Source organism: Drosophila gunungcola, unplaced genomic scaffold (assembly GCF_025200985.1).
Source record: "Drosophila gunungcola strain Sukarami unplaced genomic scaffold, Dgunungcola_SK_2 000001F, whole genome shotgun sequence".
Lineage (NCBI taxonomy): Eukaryota > Metazoa > Arthropoda > Insecta > Diptera > Drosophilidae > Drosophila > Drosophila gunungcola.
This window is the reverse complement of record NW_026453197.1, coordinates 19,819,007-19,845,506: the sequence shown is the minus strand read 5'-3', so window position 1 is coordinate 19,845,506 and position 26,500 is coordinate 19,819,007. Positions and strand designations below refer to the sequence as shown.

Below are 26,500 nucleotides of genomic sequence, written 5' to 3'. Positions count from 1 at the left end.
AACATATTAAATTAAATCTCCCATGGCGCCTCAAGTGCACGGACAACAAATGAAATCACAATTATCTCGATATCTCACGTGCAGAAATACATCATCCCGTACAGGGAGCTGCAATCATAAATACCAATTAAGCCATTACAGTGCAATTATTTCCGGCTGCACATTGTGTCAACAGCCGAACGAAATGATGGAAAATCAGCTGTAAAATATTTATGTTTATTATTTTCCCCTCCTCTTCGATGCGTGCGGAAAATGCACAACAGAAAAATGAAATGGGCGAATACTATAATATACGAGGGGAATGTGTTTGAAGGTGAGCTTGATGGATAACTTGAGAGGCGATTGTGACATGAAATATACGATTGCAATGAAGAAGTGAGATGATGGATATACGAGAAGATGATCCAAGGCTTATTCCCTTTTACTTTAACCAGAAATGTGGGGTGTATATATTTTCTGTTGGCTATTCATTGATAAATTAAAGAACCATATAAAAAACGAACGAGACCCTTGTGCAGTGTCAAATAATTAAATATAAATTATTAAAAAATCAATTTTCTTGTTGGGAAACACAGCTTGATTTGATCTAATTATAATGTCAAAAGGTAACGACGGTATCAAATGGTCTTCTTGTCTTAACTGGAGCCGACTTATTTACTTTTTGTCTAGCGTGTTGCGTTCGCATTGTAAAGAGCTTTTTATGAGAAATTTATTAGCATATGTTTCTGCGAGCGCATTCCACACTGCAACGATGATAATAATAATGTTAATGATAATGATGCTGCTGCCGTTGAAGTTGCTTATGTCATTGAACCCGCAACTTGGGAAGTATTACAGCAGTCATTGTACACCGAAAAAAATATAAATTTCATTATTATCTATTTTGATTTGCTTCCAAATAAAGGCTTAGATTTTGTTTTTTAAACTAAAATCCGAATGTTTGTTTGACTGAGTCTCTTAAAAAATGTAATTAATCAGAGAAAGCCAATTAAAGCAATATTTTTATTATTAACAATTAGGAAATTTTGATATAAGAATCAATATTCTTAAAGCTATGCAAATATTTATAAATTTTAATATTTCTTCTTGCATTTAAGGACTTTTGTGATTACTGTCCACTGGTCATATTATTCCTGTAATTTTTGTTAAATGAAATTAAGTTATTGTACTTTGTTCATCTCGTATTACAAATACACCACTGCTTTTATTATTCTTTCAAAATTCATAAGAATGTACTGCTAATTAATTTCAGAATTGAAGAAATACTAAACCTTCAATAAAAGCCAATTGATAAGTAATATGGATCTGTTTTGTTTGCAGTGTAGGCGTGCCACCTTGTGATAAGGCAGACACTAATTCCTCGGCATGCCCCGCTACAATAAAAAAGCAACAAAGGCACATGAGATGGGGGCATTGTGTGTTTGCCACATGGCTAAGCCAGCTGCCTGTCTACTCCTCTATTTTTTTTTTTCTGGCCTAAGCCATCCGAGTTGGCTGCCTTTCACTTTCCGCTCGGCTCGCAGGCCAACCAACAAACCAACCAGCAGCCGACAAACAATCAAACAAACAAACAAACATTGCTGACTGGCTCTGGCTGGCCAGTCACGAAAGTGTCGTCTTTACTTTTGCTCTTTTTTTTTGCGCGCTTTTTGTTTATGGCATTATTAACCCGTTTTCCTAGTTTCTCAGGGCGATTACGTCGCCGGTCGCTGTCTAGCATAATATTGCAATTTACCCGCTCGAGGAAGCGACGCCACTAAGATGCACTCGGCCATTAGAGTTCACTCATTTCACGGGGATGGCTTCGAAAGTTGGGCCACTCGGAATGTGGAAAGTGAATGGACAGGGGAATATACATATGTTTTTCAGGTGTCTGGTTTCCGCTTGGCAATAGAATTTTATGAGGGAAATTGTTGCGAAACTATTTAAAGGGGGAGTACAACATCTAGACCTTTGTGTTATTATATATATTTCTTTATACCAATTTAATTCCCTGTTAAAAGAATTTTACTTTTAATTGGCTACCCACGTTTTGTAGCATACTTTTTGAGTAATGAATTCATTTTCATTACTATTATTATTAGACTAATTCCCAAAATAATTAATAACATCTCCTTGCGTTTTAGAAACTTTTGTAAACGTTCAACACCAATTAAGATGACTCGAGAAATTACCTCTTTTTGGATAGCAAAAATGCACAGCAAAATAAATACAAACTCATCGTCAGGATATACAGCACAATCAACAGGGGACTCTGACCCAGAAAATAAGTAGAAGGATGGCAAAATCTTATCAAATGTCCCCAGACGGCTTTCGACTGGTGGGGATAAACAACAAAGGATAAGGTGGAAATAAAAACCCAAGGGTCCTTCCTCCCTTATTAATTTTCATAGCACTCACACACTTCTGTTTGCAGGCGACAAAACCCCATTTTATGTAAATTTCTGTGAGGCATTAGAAACTCAAAATGCTAAGAAAAACAAAAATATTAATGACTTACCCATGTATAATCCATACAAATGGCACAGCAGCGGGTGGAAAATGTTGTCCTTGAGCTTAATGTCAGTTCGGTTCAGTTCTTTCGCGAGAGTACACAGACTTTTCCGAATTTTCCACCCAACTGCCATTGTCTTTTGACTTTCGTGGATTTTAGGATTTTTCGGATGGGGAATGGAAATAGAACGTGACATATGCAAAAGGGTTAAGCGATTAATTTCAATAGACAATATGTATTCGAGATATGTATATATTTGTGTTCGGTTATTTCTGTGTCTTCTGTTCTGCGTGTTTTTGTGTAAATATATGCATGCTAATATGAATTTATGTCGTTCGCCTTATTGGCAGTCATCCGACGCGTGGGTTTGAATGATTTTAATCTGCCGATTTGAAAGTTCCATCGAGAGTGAAACGTGAATCACAGATTTCTGACAGTTTTGGGTCTGCCTGGGGTCTTACATTGGCGAAATATACAAATATCTCTAAACTGAAGTTAAGAAATTAAGTAAAGAATACATTGAACATGAATTATACATCCACATTAACATTTCTTTTTCGTTTTAAGAACCATATTTTAAATAAAGTGCTTTAAATAAATGTTAAAACAATCTTACTAAATAATTAAGTTATTTTTTTTCAACAAAGTAATAAAAAAATTTATTTAAAAAACTCTATAAATATAAATTTCTATGTCATAACACATATTATATAGTAAAAATGTTTTAAATAATTTTAATCGGATAAAAGTAAGACTTATATCTCTCAGAATGCAGTTTTTAAAAAAATATTCTCTCGAACTCAAAACTTTTTGGTGAGTCGTATATTTATAAATAAAATAAAATGCTTACCAACTGCATTTCAATTGTCAAAGGTTGGAATGTCACTTGTAACGGTATTTGCATTTTTTAAAATCACCAAAACAAGGTTCACGCATGCGCAAAAGGGCTGAGAATATAAAAGAGAGTTCTCTCTCTTCTTTTTAAATCGCACCCTTAAAGTGAACGAGAGCCCAAGAGTAGGAAGCAAAGGGTAACAAAATACGGAAATGCGCGACAAAAAGAAGCAGAAAAGTTACTTCATCCAAATAAAAAAAAAGAAAACACAGAAAGAGGGGAAGAAAACAACCCGAAACAGACACAAAACAGACAGCGAGATAAAAAAGTTTAGTCTGTCGAAGGAAACGGGAAACGAAAGTCGCCGCGTTGTAGCAACTAAATAAATGTTAAATTAATAAATAAAACCACTCGATGTTAACATATAACCAATAGTTAAACGTATATTTTTGTACACACGCCTTGTACAAAATAGTCTAGCAAACAGCAAAACACCAAAGTGCATTTAATACCGACAACAAATAATATTTTGTGAAAACGCAAGCAATAGTAAAAAATCATAAATCCATTACTCATAAAAGAAGTGATAAAATAACGTGTTCACATCGCATTTTGAGTGTAAGCAAAAATTGCAACTAATCAATGTTAAGTCATTTGCATTTGTTTGTGTTTGTGTTAGCTATTGCATTTAGCATTCAGCATTATGCACTTGCAGTTTGTTGGTTAAAAATCGAAGGCAGACAAACAAAGTCGAAAGAGGCGCGTGCCAAAAAAAACCATTATGCTATATACAGCTGCGGTCAAAATTTAAGTTGCTTTGTAGCTTATGGAAATAGAAATAAAAATAAGTTTAAAAGCTACCCTTTAAATTTTTTTGTTTTTTCGTGAAGTATGTATTATTAAACAAACGAGGCAAATATAAAATCCCTCATCAATAATAGATATATGTAAAAATATTTCTAAAAAATTAAAAAATATAATAAATTTGTAACATAAAAACAAATGTCGGATAACAAAATCATTTTTATTTCAATTCAAAGTCCATATATTAGCCCACTATTTTTTTGACCGGAGCTGTATATATATAAACATATATATGTAGATAAATTTAAACAGCGGCTGGAGCAGCTGATGGACAGCTTGTTATGAAGCCCCATGAGAAAAAGAGAGTAAGAGAGAGAGAGTGCCGGGGTTAAATATCAAAAGTTTGGAAACCGTTAATCGCGAGAGAGCGCCACCCCTACCTTAGAAAAAGAGAAATTTCGAGAGAAAGGGTGTTACAGTAGAAAAATTTAAAAGAGAGAGCACCAAGGCCGGCAATGCAGTGCAACAAACCCAAAGAGAAAGAAAGTGAGAGGGTGAGAGAGCGTTAAGGCTTACCCCCAAAGAAAAATATTAAAAGTCCTTTCTGTGAAACTGACAAAAATATCATCACATTTAAATATTATTAAAATTAAAATTAAAATAAATCACATTCATTGCTTTAAGCTTTGTGGCTAAGAGAATAAGAATCTAAATATTTGTTCTTTAAGTAAAATATATCTATATATATAAATTAATTATAATGTTTTTATTTTAGAAAACTTAATTACATTTTTCTTAGTATGGCATTTAAACAGATGACAAATGGCATTTAAAATTATAAACAAAATTTAATTAAATTTTAAAATTTTCTCTATCAAATTAATGTCTTACAAAATTACGAAAAAGGTTTTTTTTTTGTACAAAGCACAGTCTTAGAAAATCTTAAAGCATTCTCTGAAACAAGCACTCCTTCCAGAAAATACCAATTAATCAGCTTACACAAATCCCTTGATATTCGAAATGTGTTAAATCTCAAGTGTGGAACATTAGCATATTTTGCTCACTATCATGGGAGAAACCATTTTAACTGAGCCATCACATACTTAAGTACTTTTCAAAGTGCAATAAATCTGCTCTTGCACACCCACACAAAACATATTACTTAATGCCGGTGATCAGCTCCTTTCGAAATCGTCTGTCATAAGGACCTAAAACGCACGCACTCAGATTTCCACCTGCCTTCGTCTCTCCTCCACTTGATATAAATTGCAACGAATTTCGGCGTTTGCAAGGAAGACTTCCGGCAGCACTTGCCACAAATGAAGTGCCTAATGCAATTATGCATTAATTTGCGGCAGCATCACGCCTCCTTACAATATTTTCAACATTTCCGCAGGATGACAAAAGGGGTGCGATAAGGGAAAGGAAACTGACAGCGAGGACAGGAAACTTTTGCGCCAGCATTTGACAAAATACATTTACACTTTGATTTCCGTGGGATAGAATGATGTAGAAAAAAAAAGGAATTGAGAAGTTAGAACTGAAAGAAAAGTTCATTTGAGTCGATCTTATAGGTGAAAAAGTAATTAGACTTACATTATTTAAATATCTTAACTTATAATGATTAGTAAACTTTGTTTTATACAAAAAGAAAAACAAAAGGTATAAGGCAAATTAAAAAAATATATTATTACTAGCGCTGCATTCGAAGTTTGACTCTGTAGAGTTTCTAAAAATGTGTGAATGCCGTATTGCAAAATTTTTTAAAAATATATTTTAAATATTTTTTTTTTATTTTTTTTAACGCACTACTACTTTTTCTAAGTACACCACATACCCACATACACAGATATATCGACTGAAGGAAACGAGATGACAGTAAAATGTGCAAACCAGTTGAGATTCAGCTGCTTTCAACACTAAGGTGAGACTCCCACACACCCACACCCACATACAGACACACACACACTCCAGTGGCAAATGGTGTGCAATCAAATGGTTGTGGCAGCCATAAAAACGAGGAAAAGCAAGAGGCAGGCAGGCAACAGGAGCAAAAGGAGCAGAATCAGTAGCTGGTTGTGTGGCAGAGGGGTCGTGGGGCGAACTAGAAATACCTCAAGGAAGCTGCAACTCATGCAACATTTAGCCAACTTTTAATTATCGTTCTTGAGCCGAAAGTCGACGCGAGACAAAATACACTAAGTGCTGAGCGCAACCAATTGGAACTGGTACTTTTAGAAAATACAAATGTTTTGGTGTTCTCAGAACAATAAAATAGGTTAAAAAATACTTTTTTTCATACCATAACATTTTGTAAGTCCACAAACCTTAAGTCAATCATATAATTCCCAGTAAACACGTATTTTTAGAATGTGTACGACTAGGCGAATACGCAATATTTGTATTCCAAGATGAAAAGCGATTAGATGTGCAATAAAAATAGGATAATTTAAATTGCATCACTAAAAAACAAAACAGTCAGGGTTTTTCTTCTAATTTTTAGCTCAAAATTCAAAAACCTGATACTCTACAAAATAAAAATCTCAACAGAAAAGGATTTGTTTTTAGTTTTAGACTTTTAAAGGGAAAACGATTATATAACCAAAAAAAATGTAACGTTAAAACAAATTGTATTACAAATTTTATTTTATAGAACGGGTTATAAAATTTGGGATATATAACCTTATGAAGTGGATCCAACGGAAAATGCGCCCAACTCAGCTCCAGCTGCCGTCTGCAGCTTTTGCCAACTTTAAGTTAATTGTCTGAGTGGTAAAAGAGCAATCATGCGTGTGTGCAAATAAAGTACAACTGTGTGAGGTATAGTATCTATGTGTGTGGCATGCAACTTCGACTAACGGTATCTGAGCACATACATATGCAGTCCAATCTGTCAGTTTCTGCTGTTGGCTTTTCTTAGCTTTTTCCCCGATGCTAAATGCTCTAATTACGCCTAATGGAAAGCCCGCACGTATATGCGCTTTCATTGTGTGAGTGTGTGTTTGTGCATTTGTATTTGTGTAATTATTCGAGAATTCTTCAGCTTTGCTGTCTTGTTGCCTTTACTTTTCCCCTATTTTTCCCCGTTTTCCCGATGAATGTGTGCATATTCATGACTTTGTTGCCTGTTCGTTGAGTTTTTAAGCCAATTTAAATGGGCGGAGTGGTCGGAAGTGGAAGAATCCACTTGTCCATCCTTCCTATTCCCCGACATTCCTTTTTTGGATTGCCCCACATACGCTATTTATAAATAAAGCACATTTTTTTTGTACAGCTAGCGTATGTGAGAGAGCTGAAAAAATAAAAGACAACATCAACAACTGACCATTGTTGCTGGGGAAACGTTTCCCTTCCCTTTTTTGCAGTTCACTCAAATCTGCATAATTGAAATTTGTTCTTGCAATTCAAATGAATATTTCATTAGATGCATTTAAAAATCCGAGAGAATTGCATTAATAACCAACAATTTAACTTTGCTAAATGTAAATGTACAGTGAGAGTGAGCCAGCCCACAATAAATTAGACTCTGCGAAAATATTTCTTTTATGCTAAAACAAACATAAAACAAACGTAGTCCAATTGAAACTTTTGAAATATTAATTACTGAAAAATTATAGAAAAATGCTAATAAAAGTATAAAAGCATTGAAAAAAGCATAAAGCCAAAGTACTTTGCTTTTAATAGCCAGGTGTTAAAGTTTATGTTGTGCAATTTATTTACTCAGTATGGCTTAGTCTTTTTAAAAGAAGTTGAAAGAAGTTTAAAATTTACTTTAATATTATCAATTAAATCAATAAGTAAGTAAATTGGGCATATTCGGAAACAAAGATTATAAAAAGATTTCATTTAACCTTTTCGGCAATTAATAAGTTTAATTTTTACATATCATTAATATTTATTTTAGTTTTGAGATCTGAAAAAGGTTGACTTCTTAATATTTTATTTAAAGACTTTTCTGATGGTCAAGTAGCGTAGCTATTTTTGTTGCAGAAAAATATGCTACTATGAATTGATGAATATAATGCACAACAAGCAAACACTTGATATCCAAAGAATGCTAATTTGAATTCATAAAACTGAAGGCAACCGCAGACCGCGTATTTTAGCTTGCTTTCGATCAACTTTACTTATACCTCCATTCAAACGGAAGAAATCCACTGAAAAAATTAAGATTAAATAAAAACAAAAATCCAAAGTGGTTCAAGAAAATTATTTTTCTTTGCCTAGGATGCAATTCCAGGTATCAAATATTCTTCATTTATTTTTTAAACTTTACTTAAAGTTGATAACTATTCAACTGTTGTTCTGTGTACATCAATGTGACATGTTTGCTACCAAATGTAATCAATAATATTATAAAAAGTAATTAATGTCTTTGATTGTTTTAAGAAGTTGATTGATAATTATTAAATAAAATTTGTTTCTGTGTACAACAATGCAAAAGCTGCCTAATACTTGGCGGCCAAAAGCCCTCTTCTTGGCAAACAAAAACAAAACAAGTAATTTAATCAAGCCCCAGCCAAGATATAGAAGATGAACGTCGAACATGTCGCGGTCAAACCAACTCGAACCACCTCGAACCGCCTCGAACGCAACTCTTATACGGCTCACACCCAATTCAAAGCGGCAGCATAAAATATAGGCGACCGCTGCGCTTTTTGGCCATTTGTCGATGTGACGCCGATTGCCGCGTGTCGTCTCCCAAAAAACTCCCAATTTCCGTCTAAACCTGGCCCAAAAAACGCTTTTTTGGTGGCAAAACGCGGCTGCCACGGGCAGCGTTTGAAAAAAAAAAAAAACAAAAACAAATCGTGTTAGCAACAGTCGTTATAATCGACAAAACGGTAAATGCAATAATAAATAATGAGAACAAGTGAATGGCGAATGAACGGTAGAACGATAAAACAATACCGATAATGGTTGTGAAAAAGACAGTGGTCAATTGTGGTTTATTCTTGTGATTTACACACCATAACATTATACTGAATAGCAGAAAAAGAAATGTTATCTTATCTCAACGATGGTAACACGCTGCGTATGCGTAATGATTTGCAGTGGTCTGGGGAGACCCAAATTGAAAAAACGCTTAAATCAACGTTGGCCAACAGCTGCGCTTCACTTTCCCTTTTCCCACCATTTGCCCAGCAATAAACCACATTGAATCGTTACCGTTTATTTTTAATTTTGAAGTGTTTAATTAGCACCCATTAAAAGTGTCTGATGTAATATTTGGTGGGTCTGAGAATCGCTTAACGTTTGGAAATAGATTTTAACATGTTGTTAGTTGTTGTCTTATCAGTTGCCAAGGTTTTCCCCTTCGATAAACGTCTTGGATTAGATAAATTATTTAAGCAAAACAGTTGTTAAAATTCAGTTGAAATGCTTATTTTGATATATTAAAACTAACTGCTTATTAAATAATAATTACATCCGGCATCCTTTCAATATCAAAGTACAAAAACACAGCATTTGCTGTGATCAATTTATTTGTGAAAAAGAGAGAATTAAATGGGAAAACCATTTAAAGCTCCAGATAATCGGTTTGCATTCAACGAAGAGGCCTAATTAAATTCAATTTAATTAAGCTGAACAGAGTTGAACAATTAAAATGCAAACACAATTAAACCAAATGAATCGAGTGATGATGGAAGTGATTGAAAAAAGTGCAAAGAAAAATTGAAATGTAAACACAATTGAAACAGATACGAAAATTAAACACATATATTGTTTGCACTCATCTCAATGCTTTTGTTCTGCCTGCAGTAAATACCGCATAATTCATTTGCCAAAACAACATACACCAAAAAGTAAATAAATAATAAATCGAAGTGAACGTGATACGTCCTCAACCCAATTAGGAGTTTAAAATATATAAATAGAAGCTGTCCAAAAATGCGTCGCAACATTAAATTGATCGTTTTCGTGAGCATCATTTGGATGTTCGTGATGGTCTACTATTTCCAGACCAGTACGGAAAAGGTAAGTTTTTTTAGTATTTAGTTTTTTTTAAGGGTAATAACTCAACTTGACGGAACTTAAAAATTAGACATTGTATTATTTGGAAAAACTTTTGTGAACAAATTCGTTTTTAGCTGTTTAGGAATCGACTGTTTAAAATGTTTTGTATTTACTCCGAAAGTGGGAAAGTCTATCATTAAGATACAAATCGATTGAATATACTATATTATACTATATTATATTATAATCATTATAGTCATTAATATATTGTTTTCTTTGTATTTGTAACTCTATTGTAGAGAGGGTGCACTTTATCTCTTTTATTCACATCTCCCACATTCTTCTACTGCTTCACTTTCATTTTCTTTTTGTCTTACTTTTATCCATCAGGTGTTCTTTCCTTTTTTTGTCTTTATAACATGGTGAATGGCTAGCACTTTTTTAAGCTTGCTTTTCGGATCATGCAATACCTGGAAAAAAAAAGTTACTCCAACTTTAAAACGGACCCACCCTTCAGTAGAGCTTCCTTCCTCTTCCGTTCGAGTCATCGTCATTATCATCTTTTTAACGAATATTTCGATGATGGCATCGCAGAGGTCCGTTGCGTATGCCGCTCTGCATAGTAATTATTGGATTGCCACCGTATATAGTAGCCTGCCACCAGCTGGATAACCCATTGTTTTCTCTTTTTTCTTCATTCACACCCTCTCACCCACCTCGTAATTAGCCCCACGTATCGCCAGGTGCCACCATCACCATCACTTGCCCACCTGTATTTTTGTCGCTTACTTTACAAGTTTTAATTAAGTTTTTTCGGCTTGTCAGTTTCCAGTCATATAATAAAACGCATATACTATTGTTAGCATTTTCTGGTTATTTATTAGGGAAAGTGTGACAGTTTTGGGGTGGCAAAAAGGTATTTTTGTGGGAGTCTTCTTATCAGAAGATGAGTTTTTAGAGCATAAAATAAAATACTATTTTTGGGTGTCACAAAAGTAAACAAATAAAAATTATCTTTATGCGTGATACCCCTTTACATTATTTAGTACAAATAATAATGCGTGTTATTTTTAAACATTTCTCAAGTTTCTTACACCTTATAAAATTTCATTAAGAAATTCGGCTTGGGTTGCAAAAAGGTATATTTGTGTATATCATATACTTATCAAAAGTTGCGGAATAAAGTACACAAATAAAAATTATCTCTATGCGTAATACTATTTTACATTCTGGAGGACACATGAATTGAGTCAAAACAATACCATTACGTTCCACCTTTTCTCAAGTTTCTTACACCCAATAATATACCACTACAAAAATCCATTTCATTTTCTATCTATTTTACTTTTCAACCTATTCCGTTTATGTCTGGAATTTATACTTACTTTATTATGTGGTTGCTGAAAATTGTATTTGTCTCCGACACACGTGTACTTCAATTGAATTTGGTTTTTTTGTGTTTATTTTTTTATCCAACCAGCAAGAGCAACGGCAATTTTTGTTTTGTTTTTATTTTGTCTTTTGTCTTTTTTTCTGCAGAAAAAATAAATATATATTTCAGCACGACAAGGAAGAAATGCACCCTCACACGAGGCGAAATGTCAATTTATTTCAGAAATTTCAAATATATATTTTTTTTGTTTTTTGTTAGCGTGTGGAGAGTAGGGAAATTACATACATAAAATTACAAACATAAAATAAATAAAACAAGAGGCATCGCAAAGTAATAGTGGGTGGCAAAAACATAGCATGCAGCACATTTTTTCTATAACGTTTTAAATGTGTTAAGCAAAAAAGCCTTTAAATTTATTGACCACTGTGAGAGATGTTCTGCCATTCATAGCCTTTGCTGTTATCTGCAACAATTTTTTATGCTATTAAAAAAGCGTAAACATTTTTTAAAACAACCCAAAAAAGTATTAAATTATATTAAAAGCTTTTTGAGACAACCGATAAATTGGAAATGGAGTTATCAGATTTAAACGTGAGTTTTTGAGGAATAACAATTTAAAGATGCACTATTATATGATATGCAAAATAGGAATTACTTATATGGAATTGGCCAGGGAAAAATCTTTATTTGATTGTAGTTTTGGCTGGTGAAACCATTTTCATTGAATTTTTTGAATTACAAAAATCGCCCAAGAATGGAGAAAATTGTTGTTTTTGCTGGTGAAACCATTTTCATTGAACTGTATCTATGTACACACAGTTTAACAAGTGTGAAAAACCAATTCAATAAAGCTCTGTTAATTACACTTTTGATCACTTACAATTGTTAAATAGTGGAAAATGATAATTAAGGGAGAAGGCAGCAGCAAAGTAGAGTGTTTAAATATTGAAACGTAAATCTGCACAAATGAAGCCGATTATGGTGCAAATGCGAACATTGCGCTCGCCTCGACATCATCATCATCATCATGATGACATGCTCAAAAGCGGAGTTCCAGCCACTTGTGGTCCTCGTTTTTCCCTCGTTTTGTTAAACCCCCCATAGCAATCATCTTCTTTTTGCCACCACACCGAAATAATTTTTCATGTAAACTTGATTTATTTTCCTTATTTTTTTGCGCTGCGAATGAAAGGCAGGAAATGCAGCCACAGTCCACTCACTGCACTCACTGGTCATTGGTTTTTTAATAATTTTATTTTTAGTTGTATTTCCCACTTTTGATAAGCTGTCCACTACCCGTGCTTCGTTTATTTATTTCAGACCAAATTAAACCTACAAACTTTTACGATAAGATAATGCTTGCATGCTGATCTGTCGAGTGTGTAAGATTTGACATTATCAAAAGATAGATTACGAATTTTGTATAATAATAATAGATTCTTGACTTTTTAAAAAGATTGCAGTTGTTTTTGTTTGTGGATTAAAGTCATACTGAACCAGTTAAGTGGAAATATTTATAATTTTATTGATAAAGATACCTTTTAGTGTTAGGTTATCATTAGATTTTTCAAAGAGAAAGATGAATTTGTCTACGCACAAGCGAAAATTGTCATCACCAAATGCATTATATAAAGTACAGTTTTTTATTAAGTTATTGAGTGAATTATATCATTAAAAGCCATCTTTAGCTCACAGCACTCTTATCCAGTTGGCCAATGACTTCCATTTTTAGAGTCATCCGATCGATGGCTTACATCTTTCATCTACAGTCTTGCGATTCAATGACATTTCATTCATAAAAAACATATCCAAGTTTTATGCCATCTCACGCCCGTCTCAAAACGAGGGCTTCAAATGATTTTGAATGGGAAATAAATCACAAAAAACGTGCACACAAGTCAATCACACATTTAATTTCATTTAATTGTTAACAGCGGGGTGTTGGTTACATAACCGATTGATTAGTTTTTGCCTTTTCTTCTGTTGGCCTTCTTTCTTTACGTGCGTTAATTACTTTGGTTAACCGTTTGGAATTCCCGCAGCTTCTCAAAATAGAGTTCAAAATTAAACTTTCTCTTTTGTTGGCAAAGTTGTCCACTTTCATCGAGGTCACGAATGGGTTTACTCATGTTTTAAAGAGATTTAATTAAAGAACAGTGAAGAAACGTGATTTACAAGAAAATGCAATGTACTTAATTTGCATTTAATGTTAAGAAGTAACTTTGTTTTATCCAGGTTTATATAAATTTATATCTTAAAGCTTCTTTTGTGCCCTGGGAAACTATTTCCTACGCTATAGTTTTGCAACGCACTTTAAGCATGTGTATTGCCTGTACATCGCTATAATTTCCACCTGCTTGACATTCGACGATGCTCCAGCATCGTTGCTCATATGCAAACGAAGCCTTTATATATGCAAATTCAGCTAGAAACTTTTCTCAGAAGTTTACTTTTCGATTTGCTCACATGCAGCACTAGCACTCCGAAAAATCTATTATAACGACAGTCATTTAACTTTAATGGCCTTGCTGAAAAATGGGGGGGGGAAAGAGTACCCAAAAGTGTTATAAATATTTCAAGTTCAAAATAAAATACTTTCGAAGACCTTAACGCCTCATGAATTCGATTTATAGCTCGGAATTTTCACAGAGTGGACCATAAAAAACACCACTATACACCATATACAAAAAACTCAATCTGAATGGCAGCGGAGAAAAAAGTCAACTTTAAATTTGCGTGACAGAGCAAGTTACGCTCTGGTTGACAATCTACATCGCATTACCAGCCAGCTGAGAACAAAAAAACTAAAAAAACTCATTGCAAAAGAATGCCAAAGATCCAGCAAAAAAGTAATTTGCTCTTGAAAACGCTCGAAATTAATTTCAATTAAGTTCAATAGAAGGCTGTGAATCGAACTCTGAAATCGAACTGGTTTTTATGCTGGATAATAATTAGTGTGAAACAAAATGACGAAAGCGGAGTGATAAAAGAGCTTTGATAAGTTTAATTTGAAAATGTGGACTTCGTTGGAAATTTTTTTGAAGTTTTCTGGGAACCGACTGCTCTAAATAATCTACACAGAAAAAAGTGTATTTAATATCATCCCATTTCAATTTTATGCTGTCACTTGGATTATATAGTAAAAAATAGGTATATAATCTCATTAATTTTTATATATATGCTGTCAATAGGCTTAGAATTCCAAACCATAATATAAATTAAAATGAAAAAAATCCAAAATAAAATACTCTAAACGTTCTGGTGTACACATTACGATATTTTGCATGCCAGAACCTTGAGAACTTTAAATTGAAAATCTTTACTTCGTTAGAAATGAACCTATCAATTATTAAATTAAAAAAAATCCAATATACATATTTTAAGCCCAATTTTTCACATTTTACGCTGATTTGAGTATTTTATTCGTGTGTAATTATCAATTTCTAAGAACACCAGGTCATTTAGTCGCCTTCCCATCTACATTTAATGACAGTTCTAAATTTAATACATTTTTACATATTTAAAACATTTAAACAACATATTTCCTAGAACACCAGGTCACTCAAAAGCCTGTACCAATTTATCTATCCATTTCCATTTAATGACAGTTCTCTTCGCCAATCGGCAAATTAGCATTTTATCGCAAAACTCGTCTTGTACTTTTTAAGTTTCGGCTGTCAATGACAACTGGCCTGCTCAGAACAACTCAAGACTGCCCAATCCAAAGCCGCCCAGTTGTATTTACAAAGTTCAGTTGCTTCTTTGGCATTTGGTGAGCGCTTTGATTTACTATGAATAATTAACGATGTTTATCTGCAGACATGCCTGACTTTTGATTTTGTTTGACTAATTTGAGAGGAGAAGGGGGTTCCGGCTGCCAGACTAGGGGTCACAGTCCACGTAAATGACAATCTTCTCGCTCAACCGGCTATGGATATCAATTTTTGAATGGGCCTGGGCTAAACCAGTTATCTATCCCTACATTTTTGCCTCTGACCCCTTGTTTTTCATTGGACCATCTGCTGCTGCTGTTGTTTTTTGTATTGCTGCCGGCTTTGTGTTGCTGCGGGGGATGTTGCTGATGTTGCTGCTGTGTTCGCTGATGTTGCTGCTGTGTTCGCTGATGTTGTCGCAGTTGCTGCTGTCGTTTTCCAGCTGATAAACTGATAAAATAGATTATAATGAAATAGTAAAAATAAATATCTGGGTAAAGAATTATAAATGTTAAATTTTATATATAAATGAAATATAAAATTATAATATAAAATATAGTTTTTGGTTGCATATATTAATAAAATATAAAAGCATAACAGAAAATACAATGCATACAAAATGACTTGATTTAATGTTAAAATATTTTAATTACCGAGAAAAATATTAATATTAAAATCTTGTACCACTATTCTTAAATGTGTTGTAATTAAGTTGAATATGGTTTAATTTAATTTGAGTTTACGCATATTAAATCAATTCTAAAAAAAGCAATTGAGACTTTAAGGAAAAATGTATTTTTTTCATTCTTAATAAGATGTTTAACAAGTAGGTTTTACCAGTGTAATAATGTTGAATGTTGCTTTATTCCTTGCAGCTTTTATTGTAGCTGCGAAAAGTGCTAAATTGTTTGCCGAAATACATTTTGCCAATGAGCTGTATGTTGCAGCTAGTTTTGTTCCTTTTCTCGGTGTTGCAACATTTTATTTCGCTGTTATGGCTGCTGCAACTGCCAGTTTCATTATTTTTTGGCCAACTCCGTGGACTTTTCTTTGGCCAATGTTGCCGTTGTGGATGCCTTTTCCTTGGCCGCTTCTGCGGCTGTGGCCGCTTTTGCCTTGGCCGCCTGTGCAGCCAAGACCGCAGCTACTTTGGCAGCTGCTGCCGCTTCTCCAGCTTTTTTCTTGCTCTCATCCATTACGCAACTTAACCGCAACCCAACGCATCGGCACAAGGTCGTCTGGTTTCGCTTGTGGTCTCCAGCACCACCTTAATCGCTGATCTGCTGGTGTCGAAATACACAGTAAAAAAATGTATTGAATTTCATATTAGTTTATGCTAGCAGATATATTTGACTTTGACGCCTGGGGCTCAGTCTGTATTTTTTATATATAAATAAGAGTGCTTTTTTGGAATAGTATGTTCTGTGGGAAGACGTTTCTTTAACTGCTTAAAAAAATTAAACTAGAAACCTTAAGAGTTATGCCTTTTCAAAATGGGATAATACATAATACATAATACATAATAAATATATATATCTATAATATCATCAGTAAAGAAATTTTCTAAATTTTTATTAAATCTAACGACATATTTCCAATAAAATATTCTTAATTATTTTGTATAGCTATTTTGTGAATTTCCAAATATTTTTTTTCTTGAATACCAACCGGTCACGCTGTCATCGCTATTGCCAATACTTTTGGTAGTTGCCTCCGGACCACTTTCAATTTCGTTTGGCTGATTTTTATTGTTATTTTACAACTTGTTTGGTCTGCTTCCTATTGCGGCCAGCAGCAGAGACCCAAAAATGGCTCAACAATGATAAATGTGGCCAAGGAAGTAATTTCTTTTGTGGATTTCGAACACGAAGAACTTTGAACTACCAATAAAAATGTTCACATGAGCAAGACAAAAAGCAAGAGTTTAAGGAAAGAAGTCAGGTGATAAATATAGAGATATGTTTAAGAGTTAAAGGAAAGAAACAAAGATAGATTTAAATTACATGTGTGTTTTTAAAATACATTTTAAATAAGCTTCAAAAGATATCTTAAAGCCAAAGCCAATAATAAAGTTCAAACCAAGGTCTTAACATATCTCCTTAAGCAATGATCCCAAACCATTAAACAAAATCTTAAAAACCCAAATGTTTGACCTTTACCCACTTGGCCAACTAACACGCAAACCTCATGAATCTCCAACCAAGTGACCTAACATCACTTAACCGAGGCTCGTCTCAAAAATAATGTTACAAAAATAAGCATAAAACGCCACAAGAGATGTATTTGGCGAAGGGGACACCGTGTTGTTTGCCCAACACTCGTCACTTGGGTACGTCAACTTAACGTGTTTTGCGTCATAAAGTTCAAGTTCATTATGCCAACGAAAAGGAGAAGACCTGCAATGCCGGCAAAATAACAAAAAAAAATAACAAAAGCAACAAAATAACAACCAGTTAACAACTCGCATGATGAGGGAGTCCAGTGGCGCCCACAAGCCACCGAAAAGGAAAACAAAGGCAAAAAGTAACAACACTCTGGCTAAGTGCTACTTGCCGGCGATTACAGAAACAAACACGACCAAAAAAAAAAAAAAACACTGCCATCATAATTGTATGTCTTTTTTTTTGGGTATTAAATAATTATTATTTAATAATGGGCAGATGCCAGAGTTAGGAAACCAAAAAAAAAAGGGTGAGGGGCGTGGGAATGTTGGGGGAAATGGATGCTGCTTGAAAGTGGGTCAGAAAGCAACCCATATACATTTTATAAAGTATGTTATGACCTTCAAATGATGCAGTAAAAACTTCATTACAATTATTAAATTAATAACACCTATGTATTGGAATCATGGTATTTCTATTATTATTTAAAACTGCCAACTAAAATGAGTTTATGGAGCTACAGCAATGGTATACATGATATATTTCATCGGATATTCCAACTTTGTGTTTTCAATTTCTTTGCATTTTAATTCTAAGATTGGGGGAAATATTACTAGCTTAACAAATAGAAAAGTTAAAAAATTGGAAAAGGATTACCTACTTTATAAATGATTTTTAGTGCTTTATACTGTTTTTTTTTTGGGAACTTTTATTGTATATTTTATATTAGAAAATATTATAGACATATTCATTAAAAATATATTTTCAAGTAGCAAGTTAATCAATAAAAATTAATTTAAATTTCACGTGGCTAACAAATTTTTATAAATGGATTATTTTATTATTCAAAAAACGCCCTCTTGACATATTTTTTATAAAGTTCCCATGCCTTTCGATTCCTACACAACCGTTTATTACCCGGCTTTCTCGCGGCTCATTTAAAACCAACTCAAAAACCACTTTGACATTTTAATTCCGACGAGACCTTCTTTCGTGACTCATGATCGAAATACATTTAAATGTCAATTTAAAGATGATCATTTGAATGCGACTTTAAAGCGCAGGCCAAAAGCAAGTGAAAGTACCAGTTTTGAACGGCAAATGCAGACAATGACAATTGAACAAGTCGAGAAAGTCCAACCGAAGACATTTCAAATGCATGTAATACTGTCGCCAATTGTCGGGCAACCGTTCGTATTCCGTTCGTTTTTTTTTATTTTATTTTATCTCCTCGAAGCCAGTTGAATACGAAAACTGCCTGGCGGGCTTTTCTTTCTTAATTTTTGCTGTACATTGTACATTGTACATTGCACATTGCGATTTTCGGACATTTTCAGCCACTTAAGTAGTGGCATTCACCTCCGCTTTGTGTTCAGCTGTTGGCTTTTTCTGGTTTGCTTCTCCTTTTTTTATGGCCAACAGTTGTAGATGTTGACTTTCTGTTGTTTGGCTTGTTTGATCCGAGGGGAAAAGGGCAAACATCGAACATTTAGCAGTGATTGCTTTTGTCTGCGGTTGAACTTGTAGCCATTTAAATATTTATCTCCAAAAATAAATTTTAAGAAATTTAGAAACTCCTCTTGTTTATCTGCTGCTATAAATTACAATATTATAATATTTAATAAATTGTTTACCCCGCTAATTTTTTATCTCTGACAAACAATTTAAATAAACTTAAGAAACACCTCTTGAAAAATATAAATGAGTATCATTAATAACATTTATCTCTGTTAAAAAAATCATATAAAATTTAAAAACACCTTTTGATATTGTATGTTTAACCGCACGAATTTTATAAATCTCATACAAAATATAAATTAAATTTTAAACCACCTTTTGGAAACGTATGTTTAACTCCTCTTGTAAATTACATTATCATTACATATAATTACTTGTTTATCCCTCGCTAATTCCTGTACTTAAATCAATCATTCAATTTAAGCTTGGCAAAAGTTAATTAAAATGGGATATTAAGATTTTAAAAATTCACAACTGATTCTATTGAACCTACTTGGGGAAATAATGCATTATACTTTTTTGATTGGCAAATAAACCTCGTTCACAAAAGACCAGCAATGCGCCAATTTAAATGTTTAATCCGCTTCATTATCGCTCAATCATTGGCTCATTTATCGAAAAGCGGTTAAGTATTCAGCCGCATCGAGATTGCTAATAAACTAATTAAAACATTGCCAAATGAATTGAATGAACACCAATTTCGAGTGCAAATAACTACCGCAATGACCACGTTCGATGGTTTTTGTGATCAACTGTATTATATTTTGTATAAATTTCACCCGAGGCAAATAGTTTCTAGTTAGAATGGAACAAATGGCACTGCAACAAGAAGCGAGATAAAGTTCTATATATTAATGTGTCCACACATTTGTCGTTTCTATTTTCTATATGTATTTTTTTTTTGCTCCGATTGTCGCCAGTAGCTGGCAATTTGTCCTCCACTCTGCAAACAGTGCATCCATCAACCGATTGTTGAACTGTCTCAAATGTATCTCTTTGCATGCGATTGTATATCCCAGAGCAGACCATGAGCCATGAGTGAGCTCACTGTGGCCTGACTGATGACATGTGCCGGCCTCCCAAATCGCACACTGAACTTAAACTATATAAAAAATATTAAACAATATTATTATTTGAGCTATAAATACCAATTTTAGTTGCCAAAGTTATTTATGAAGTTTAAATTTTGAGTGCGTAAAATAAAATGGAGTGGCTAATCACATCTGCTAAGCTTTTGATTACTTAAAAAGTGGTAACAAAACAAATATGTTACTCACTTGAATGGTTTTATATTATTATTATTATTATAACACATTCTAATTTACAAGTTACAGAAGTGGCTGAATATATAATATATGAATATATGAATATATTAACGATTTAATACTCATTAAAAGTTAAAAAAGGTATTTTTGTCAAAGGTTTTGTATAAAAAAAGAAGTATACATTAAAATTTTAAATACTTTAAAGTGTTCTGTTTATATAAGTTCTTATTGCCAATAAATTAATGCTTAAATTTAAACCTCAAAAAAACAAATGTTTTATTCACTTCTTATACTGAAACTTACTTATATATGTATATATGTATATGTTAAGCAAGTCAGTAGGTACACATTTTTTTTATATAAGATATCATATTTATGAGGGTAATTGTGCCACTGTGTCTATCTGAATATCTTCTTTATCTGTCTTTTTTCGAGGGCGTTACCAGCTGCCGGACTTCTATTTGTGCTTAATCATTGAAAAGTCTACATCTGAGTCACCCATTCCGATTCGGAGGCAAAGCCAGACCAAATGGAAAACAATCAAACAGAGACAGCCAGAAACTGACATAATAGGAAAAGCAAGGGAAAAAGAGCAATATCAGAGCCCACAATTTGTGATAGTTGTTCAAATGACTACGGTTCAAGTCCGCTTTAATGGATGACCCAAATTTGTGGCCACCAGTTGATTATAAAATGCATTAATGGATGTAAGGCGTGAATTTCTCGGGCTAATTTCTGAGTTGGCCTTAATTGATTTTCTTCTCTCATTTCTCTTTTCGGAAAAGTCAAAGGTTAAACTCGAAGGCGTGGCGAAATGCAGTAAGCCATTGTCTGGTTACCCAGAAGACCGACGACCGACACAGTTTATGTAAAACACTTCAATATATTTTATGAAGAGATCTCTTGTCGCAGCCCCTTGTCTTGTGGGTTTTATGGCAGGGGCTTGGATGTGAGGCACTTAGACAAAGTCGCTCACAGTGGCAGTTCGTAGCCAAAAACATCCACAAACACACAGGCCCCAAAAACCTCAAACATGCAACAGCTGCCACCCGGCTGCAACTTGCAATTTATTGCAGCCTCATCTGCTTGGACCACTAACTGCAAATGATGCTCCCCAAAATGTTTGTGGCCCCTACGGCTATTATGCGGATCTAGAGGCCTCCGAGGCACACAAACGGCAAACACTCTCTTGACAAAGCTTTAATTTTAATTGGAAAATACAAAACTTGCCTGAAAGTGTTAATAAAAAGTGTTGAAATGACTTCTGTGGCCCGCCGCGAAATGATTGTTTCATCCTAAAACTAAAGTGAGTTTATATTTTAAATAGTTTACAGAAAACGGTGGTAAAAAGAAGGCTTAGCAATTGGTTTATAGCCTAAGAAACCCATTTGTTATTGGTAATAATAATAAAATGCATAATTAAATATTAACAAACAAAAGGAAAACAATTTTTGAGAAAGCTTTAACTTTAATTGGAAATAACTGAATTTTCTGAAAATGGTAATAAAAGTGTTGAAATGACTTCGGTGGCCCGCCGCGAAACGATTACTTGTTCCTAAAACTAGAGTGAATTTATATTTTTAAAACAGCTGCAGAAAACGGTGAGAAAATGCAGGCTTAGCAAAAAGATTCTTAGCCTAAGTAATCTATTTATTATTGGTTATTTAAACACAAATAATAATGAAGTGCAGAAATAAATATCGTTTATCGAAAAAGGCATAGCTTTAACTTATTGAAAAATACCGAATTTGCCTGAAAGTGATTTTAAAAGTGTACGAAGAAATTGCTTCATCTTTGAACTAAATTGAATTTATATTTTAAATGGAATATATATTTTTATGCGTTAATAAAAGTGTGCAAATGACTTCTGTTGACAGCAGGGAGTTTTAAGAATTAATTACTTCATCTTTAAACTAAATTGAACTTGTATTTTTAAATCATTTGCAGAAATTGGTAGGAAAAAGCTGGCTTAGCAGACAGATTTCAAATTGTAAACCATTGTTATTGGCTTGTAAAGTAATAATAATAATAAATACATAAACCTAAATTGGTTTTTCCAAAAACAGATAGTAAACATAAGTGACTTTATATTTTAAAAGTGCTGAGTTTTTATAAAGCATATCGCAATAAATACCACCCTAAGAAAACCAAACAAAAACAATAATAATGGTCAAAGACATACATCGTTTTTCCCACAAACAGATAGTAAACATTATCCATCTTCAAGACAATCTCTGTAATTGGCAACCATATAATATGCTCCATTCGAATAATACCAATAACAATAACTACGTTAGCTCGTTTTGTTGACTGATTTACGGCCTGACCTTAGCAGAAATAAAAAGGAAGATCAAAGCCTGGCCACAAAAACAAATAACTATATATTTGGTATTTAATTGAGTTTTGCAAGCCCGCTGCAGTTTGCTGTCATGAGGAAGCTAACCAAATAACAACAAATAAAAAATAAAAAACAAAAAACCGAAAGACAACGAAGATGCCACACAAATTTAGCTACCAAAACAATTTGCAATTGTTGCTGCTGCTGCTGATGCGGCCGCAATTTGGTTGGCATGGCACACAATTTGGTTTTCCATGCCACAGAAGAGTTGCATATTGCATAACGCAACTGCAGTTTGCCACCACACACAATCGCCCATCAACTGAAAATCGGGGAGGTGTGGCAAATGTGGCAAATGTGGAAAACGGTAGACCGGGTGGCACATGTGAGTTTTCCCATTAACTTGTTGGGTCAATCCATCGCTGGTGTGGGCCAAACATAACAGATAATTATGTTTCTGTTTGCTCAGAGGATTCGAGCCGCTTTCACGGTTCGTTGAGCTCACTTCTTCCAAATTTACCACTTTGTCTAGCCATTGACTCATCACCAGCCATCTTCTTGTTGACATTAAACTGATGGCTGTTGCTGGTCCGCAAAATGTCATTTAAAGTAGATAGAAATCTTTTTTCTTTTGATGATCTAGGAAATTAAACATAGACAAACCTTTGTTTTACATTCAATCGTTAAAGATTTGAGTAAAGTTGGTGAAAAACGTTTGGATAATAAAAAGTATGAAATGCTTGAAAGTGAAACTCTCGAAAGTTTAACTTTTTGTAAATATTGTTTTATGAACCAAAGTTATTCAAATACTTGTAAAAAAAAGGTAGTAAATCCAAATATTTTTTACTCAATTTAAACATTTTTTTTTTCATTGCGGTTTAAAATATTAAAGTATTGTATTAAAATTTCTTAAAACGTTCTATCTGAGAAATAAATTAAAATTTAAACCATAGTTAAAATAAATAAAATGCATTCAAATTAAATTTTAACTATTTTAGAACTTATATTTTTCAAATGAATTTAAATATTTTATTATTAAATCATGCTATTTAATTTGTTTTGCATTTAATAATATTTTAAATAATATACATTAATATTATTAAATTTGTTGTCAGTGTAAGATTGATTTTATAACTTTGAATTTTGAAACAATTTAAAGCATTGTAACTTTATGGTTTCCTGAACCACTTAATTTAAATTCAATGCCATTTCTTGTTGTTCTTGGGGAAATTAGCCATAAACTGATTTTATAATCAATCATTAATAGTTGCTTAATATAAAAGAGGAAATGCCTGCCAGTAAAACTGTCGAAAGTTGAACTTCATAACGCAGAAGAGTAAATATGTTTTATCTTAAAATAATAATATAGCCTTTTTATAACATGTGACAAACCTTTTAATTTATATTCACCACAAAATTCGGTGTTCAATAAAACTTTGTGGGACAACTTTTATGATTATGCCAATGCAACCCTTTTTGGCCCAAAAAATGTCTGGCCAACAAACCAACTGAATAACAAGATTTCTGGGCCCATGACATGTGGCATAAACAATTTCTATCAGAGTTCGAGTTCAATGCTTGTTTTTCTGCCTGCCGACAGAAGGAGCATTTGTCAATATTTTCGGTTCCAAATGGCGTGCATAGACTTTTAATTGAATTCTGTTGTTTCTTGGTTTTTTTTTTTTGGGTGTGGCTCCCCCCAATAAAAGCTGTAATGTAATGCAAAAAAAAAGAAAAAAGAAACGGAAAACCCGAAACAGATTGCAATAAATGATAAAACTTCGCCTGTTTCGTTTCTTCCCATTTTCTTGTTTGGGTGAAAACTAAATTTGATACGTTCCAATTACTAAATTATGCAGTTAGGAGCTCTTTCGATGTGAAAATCATTCAGCTGGAAGAGTGCACACGCTCAGAGTCAGAGACTCAAATACTCAGATACCCAGACCATGGAGAAGTGGGAAAAACACGAAGCCCCAGCCAAGATTAAAGAAATCTCGGCTCTACTCTCGTTCAAACAAACAGACAGCAAAATAAAACCAAATAGTGGCCAAGGTTGAGTGATTTAGGGGGAGAAACCAATGCACTGTCAGCTTAAAGAAGCAAATTAAAATTTTGTAAAGAAAATGGCAATAAAAGAAAATTGGGGAACACGGAAAATTGTCACTAATTAGAAAATGGTAATTCTGTACTGTGAAAAAAAACATTAATTAGCAATATACATTTCCGAGGCAAGGGCTAAACGTTGATCTTACTATGAAAAATTTAAAGAAATCGATGCTTAACTGCAATCCATTGCAAACCCATTGGAGCCATTAAAACGCAATTTTAAAGCCATAACCAGATTATAATAACTCTTGACTTAAGCAAGATTCTACTGAAAGTTCAAAAGTAGGAATGATGCAAAAGCTAAATGGCAGGCTCGCCATGACCACGTTCCTCGGTGACCCTCTTCTCGGCTGCAATGTCGGCCAGCATTTTTTGGGTTTCGCGGGCCAAATTTACCAGGGTTCGAAGGTCATGCTCCAAAGTTTTGATGCGTTTAGCTTGGATACCGACGACCCATTGGTAGTATTTGATTGCCTCTGGGTAACGCCTGTAATCAATATCCTCCGGTTGAACGTACAAAAGTTGATTTTCGGATGATGATGCCTTCTTGAAAGTCTTATTCAGCATCATTATTATGTGAGATAGAGACCGAAATGAGATGCGTGATGATGGCTTCTTCATTACCGGAACTGCCTGGGATTCCAGGGATCTGGAGATGATATCATCAATAACTGAAGCGGTGGAGAAATTTGTCTTGAGGTCCTCGTTTTCGGTTGTATCCAAAATTAGGGAATCTACCATGAACTCTTCTTGCGATTCCTTCCGATTGTTGGCCATTGCAAAATGGTAACAGCTTATCAAATTTTGGATATTTTTTGTATTTGCACTGCCTGATGATTGTTATATTGTAAGGTATTTTATTAAAAACTCCTAGAGTTCGTTTCCAAGGCTTTCTGGGGTTTAAATACTTTTTTAAATTAACATATTTAAAAAAATAAATATTTTAAAAACTTTTAACTCAGAAACAACAGTTAAGATATAAATAATTTCATAAGTAAATATTTTAGGCTTTCAGTTATTTATTATAGCTTAATTTAGATAATTATAATAATAAAAAAAGAAACAACTTAAAAACCCTTAACTCAAAACAACAGTCAAGATATCTACAATTTCATAATAAAATTATTTAGAAACATAATATTATCCAACAAAGTTCAGATAAATCAAAAACAAAAAGCTATTAATACTATTATTTTAAGCTTTCAGTTGTTTATCATAGTTAATTGAGTTTAGCTTCTGTGGCTTTTCATCCTAGCTCTGCGCATAAATCATTAAAATGGAAAAATAAACAAAATCTTCCCCCCATTTCGCAATAAAAATCATATATTCTCTGTGACCCCAAACAAAAAAACAATCAATGCCATCAAATGGCTCTGAACTCAATTCAAAACAATTTGCTTTTCTTTGCTATTTCTCTTTCATTTGGCTGCAAAACATTGAACTCGAGCAATGAACGCAGAGATGACCAAAAAAAGACAAACATTTATGGCAACTTGTTGCCCTGGTTAAGCTTGTCGCCAAAAGTTGATGATAGTTTTTTGCCAAAAAGTTAATGACAAACTAGAATCTGATGAGCTCGAGAAGTAGATGATATGGAGTCTTGACTTTGAACTTTTTGCGTGGGCAAAAAGTTTCGTCTTTCCCTTGACGTCAGTGGTATAATTTTTCAGACATTGGTCTGCCGGGAATATCCAT

General features: G+C 33.6%; 2 protein-coding genes across 4 annotated transcripts in view; one reads left to right on the top strand and one right to left on the bottom strand.

Moving 5' to 3' along the window:
* The first annotated feature begins 3,655 nt into the window (after positions 1–3,655).
* The window catches only part of LOC128262008 (polypeptide N-acetylgalactosaminyltransferase 2), a 29,711-nt gene continuing 6,866 nt past the window's right edge, over positions 3,656–26,500 (top strand). The window contains exons 1-2 of one of the 3 annotated variants that reach the window (XM_052996016.1): positions 3,656–3,947; positions 9,897–10,112. In XM_052996016.1, the coding sequence (XP_052851976.1) occupies positions 10,026–10,112 (87 nt within the window). In that variant the 5' untranslated portion in view covers positions 3,656–3,947; positions 9,897–10,025. Of the gene's footprint in view, positions 3,948–8,787; positions 8,978–9,586; positions 10,113–26,500 lie in introns of those variants that run through there. The other 2 variants (XM_052996013.1, XM_052996014.1) reach the window with 2 other exon arrangements.
* LOC128262016 (uncharacterized) lies at positions 25,008–25,686 on the bottom strand. Its single transcript, XM_052996027.1, has one exon. The coding sequence runs from the start codon at positions 25,580–25,582 to the stop codon at positions 25,106–25,108; it is 477 nt and encodes a 158-aa protein (XP_052851987.1). The 5' UTR covers positions 25,583–25,686; the 3' UTR covers positions 25,008–25,105.

Excerpts from the sequence above, each read along its gene's own strand:
- LOC128262016 (XM_052996027.1), bottom strand. The coding sequence starts at position 25,582 with ATGGCCAACAATCGGAAGGAATCGCAAGAAGAGTTCATGGTAGATTCC.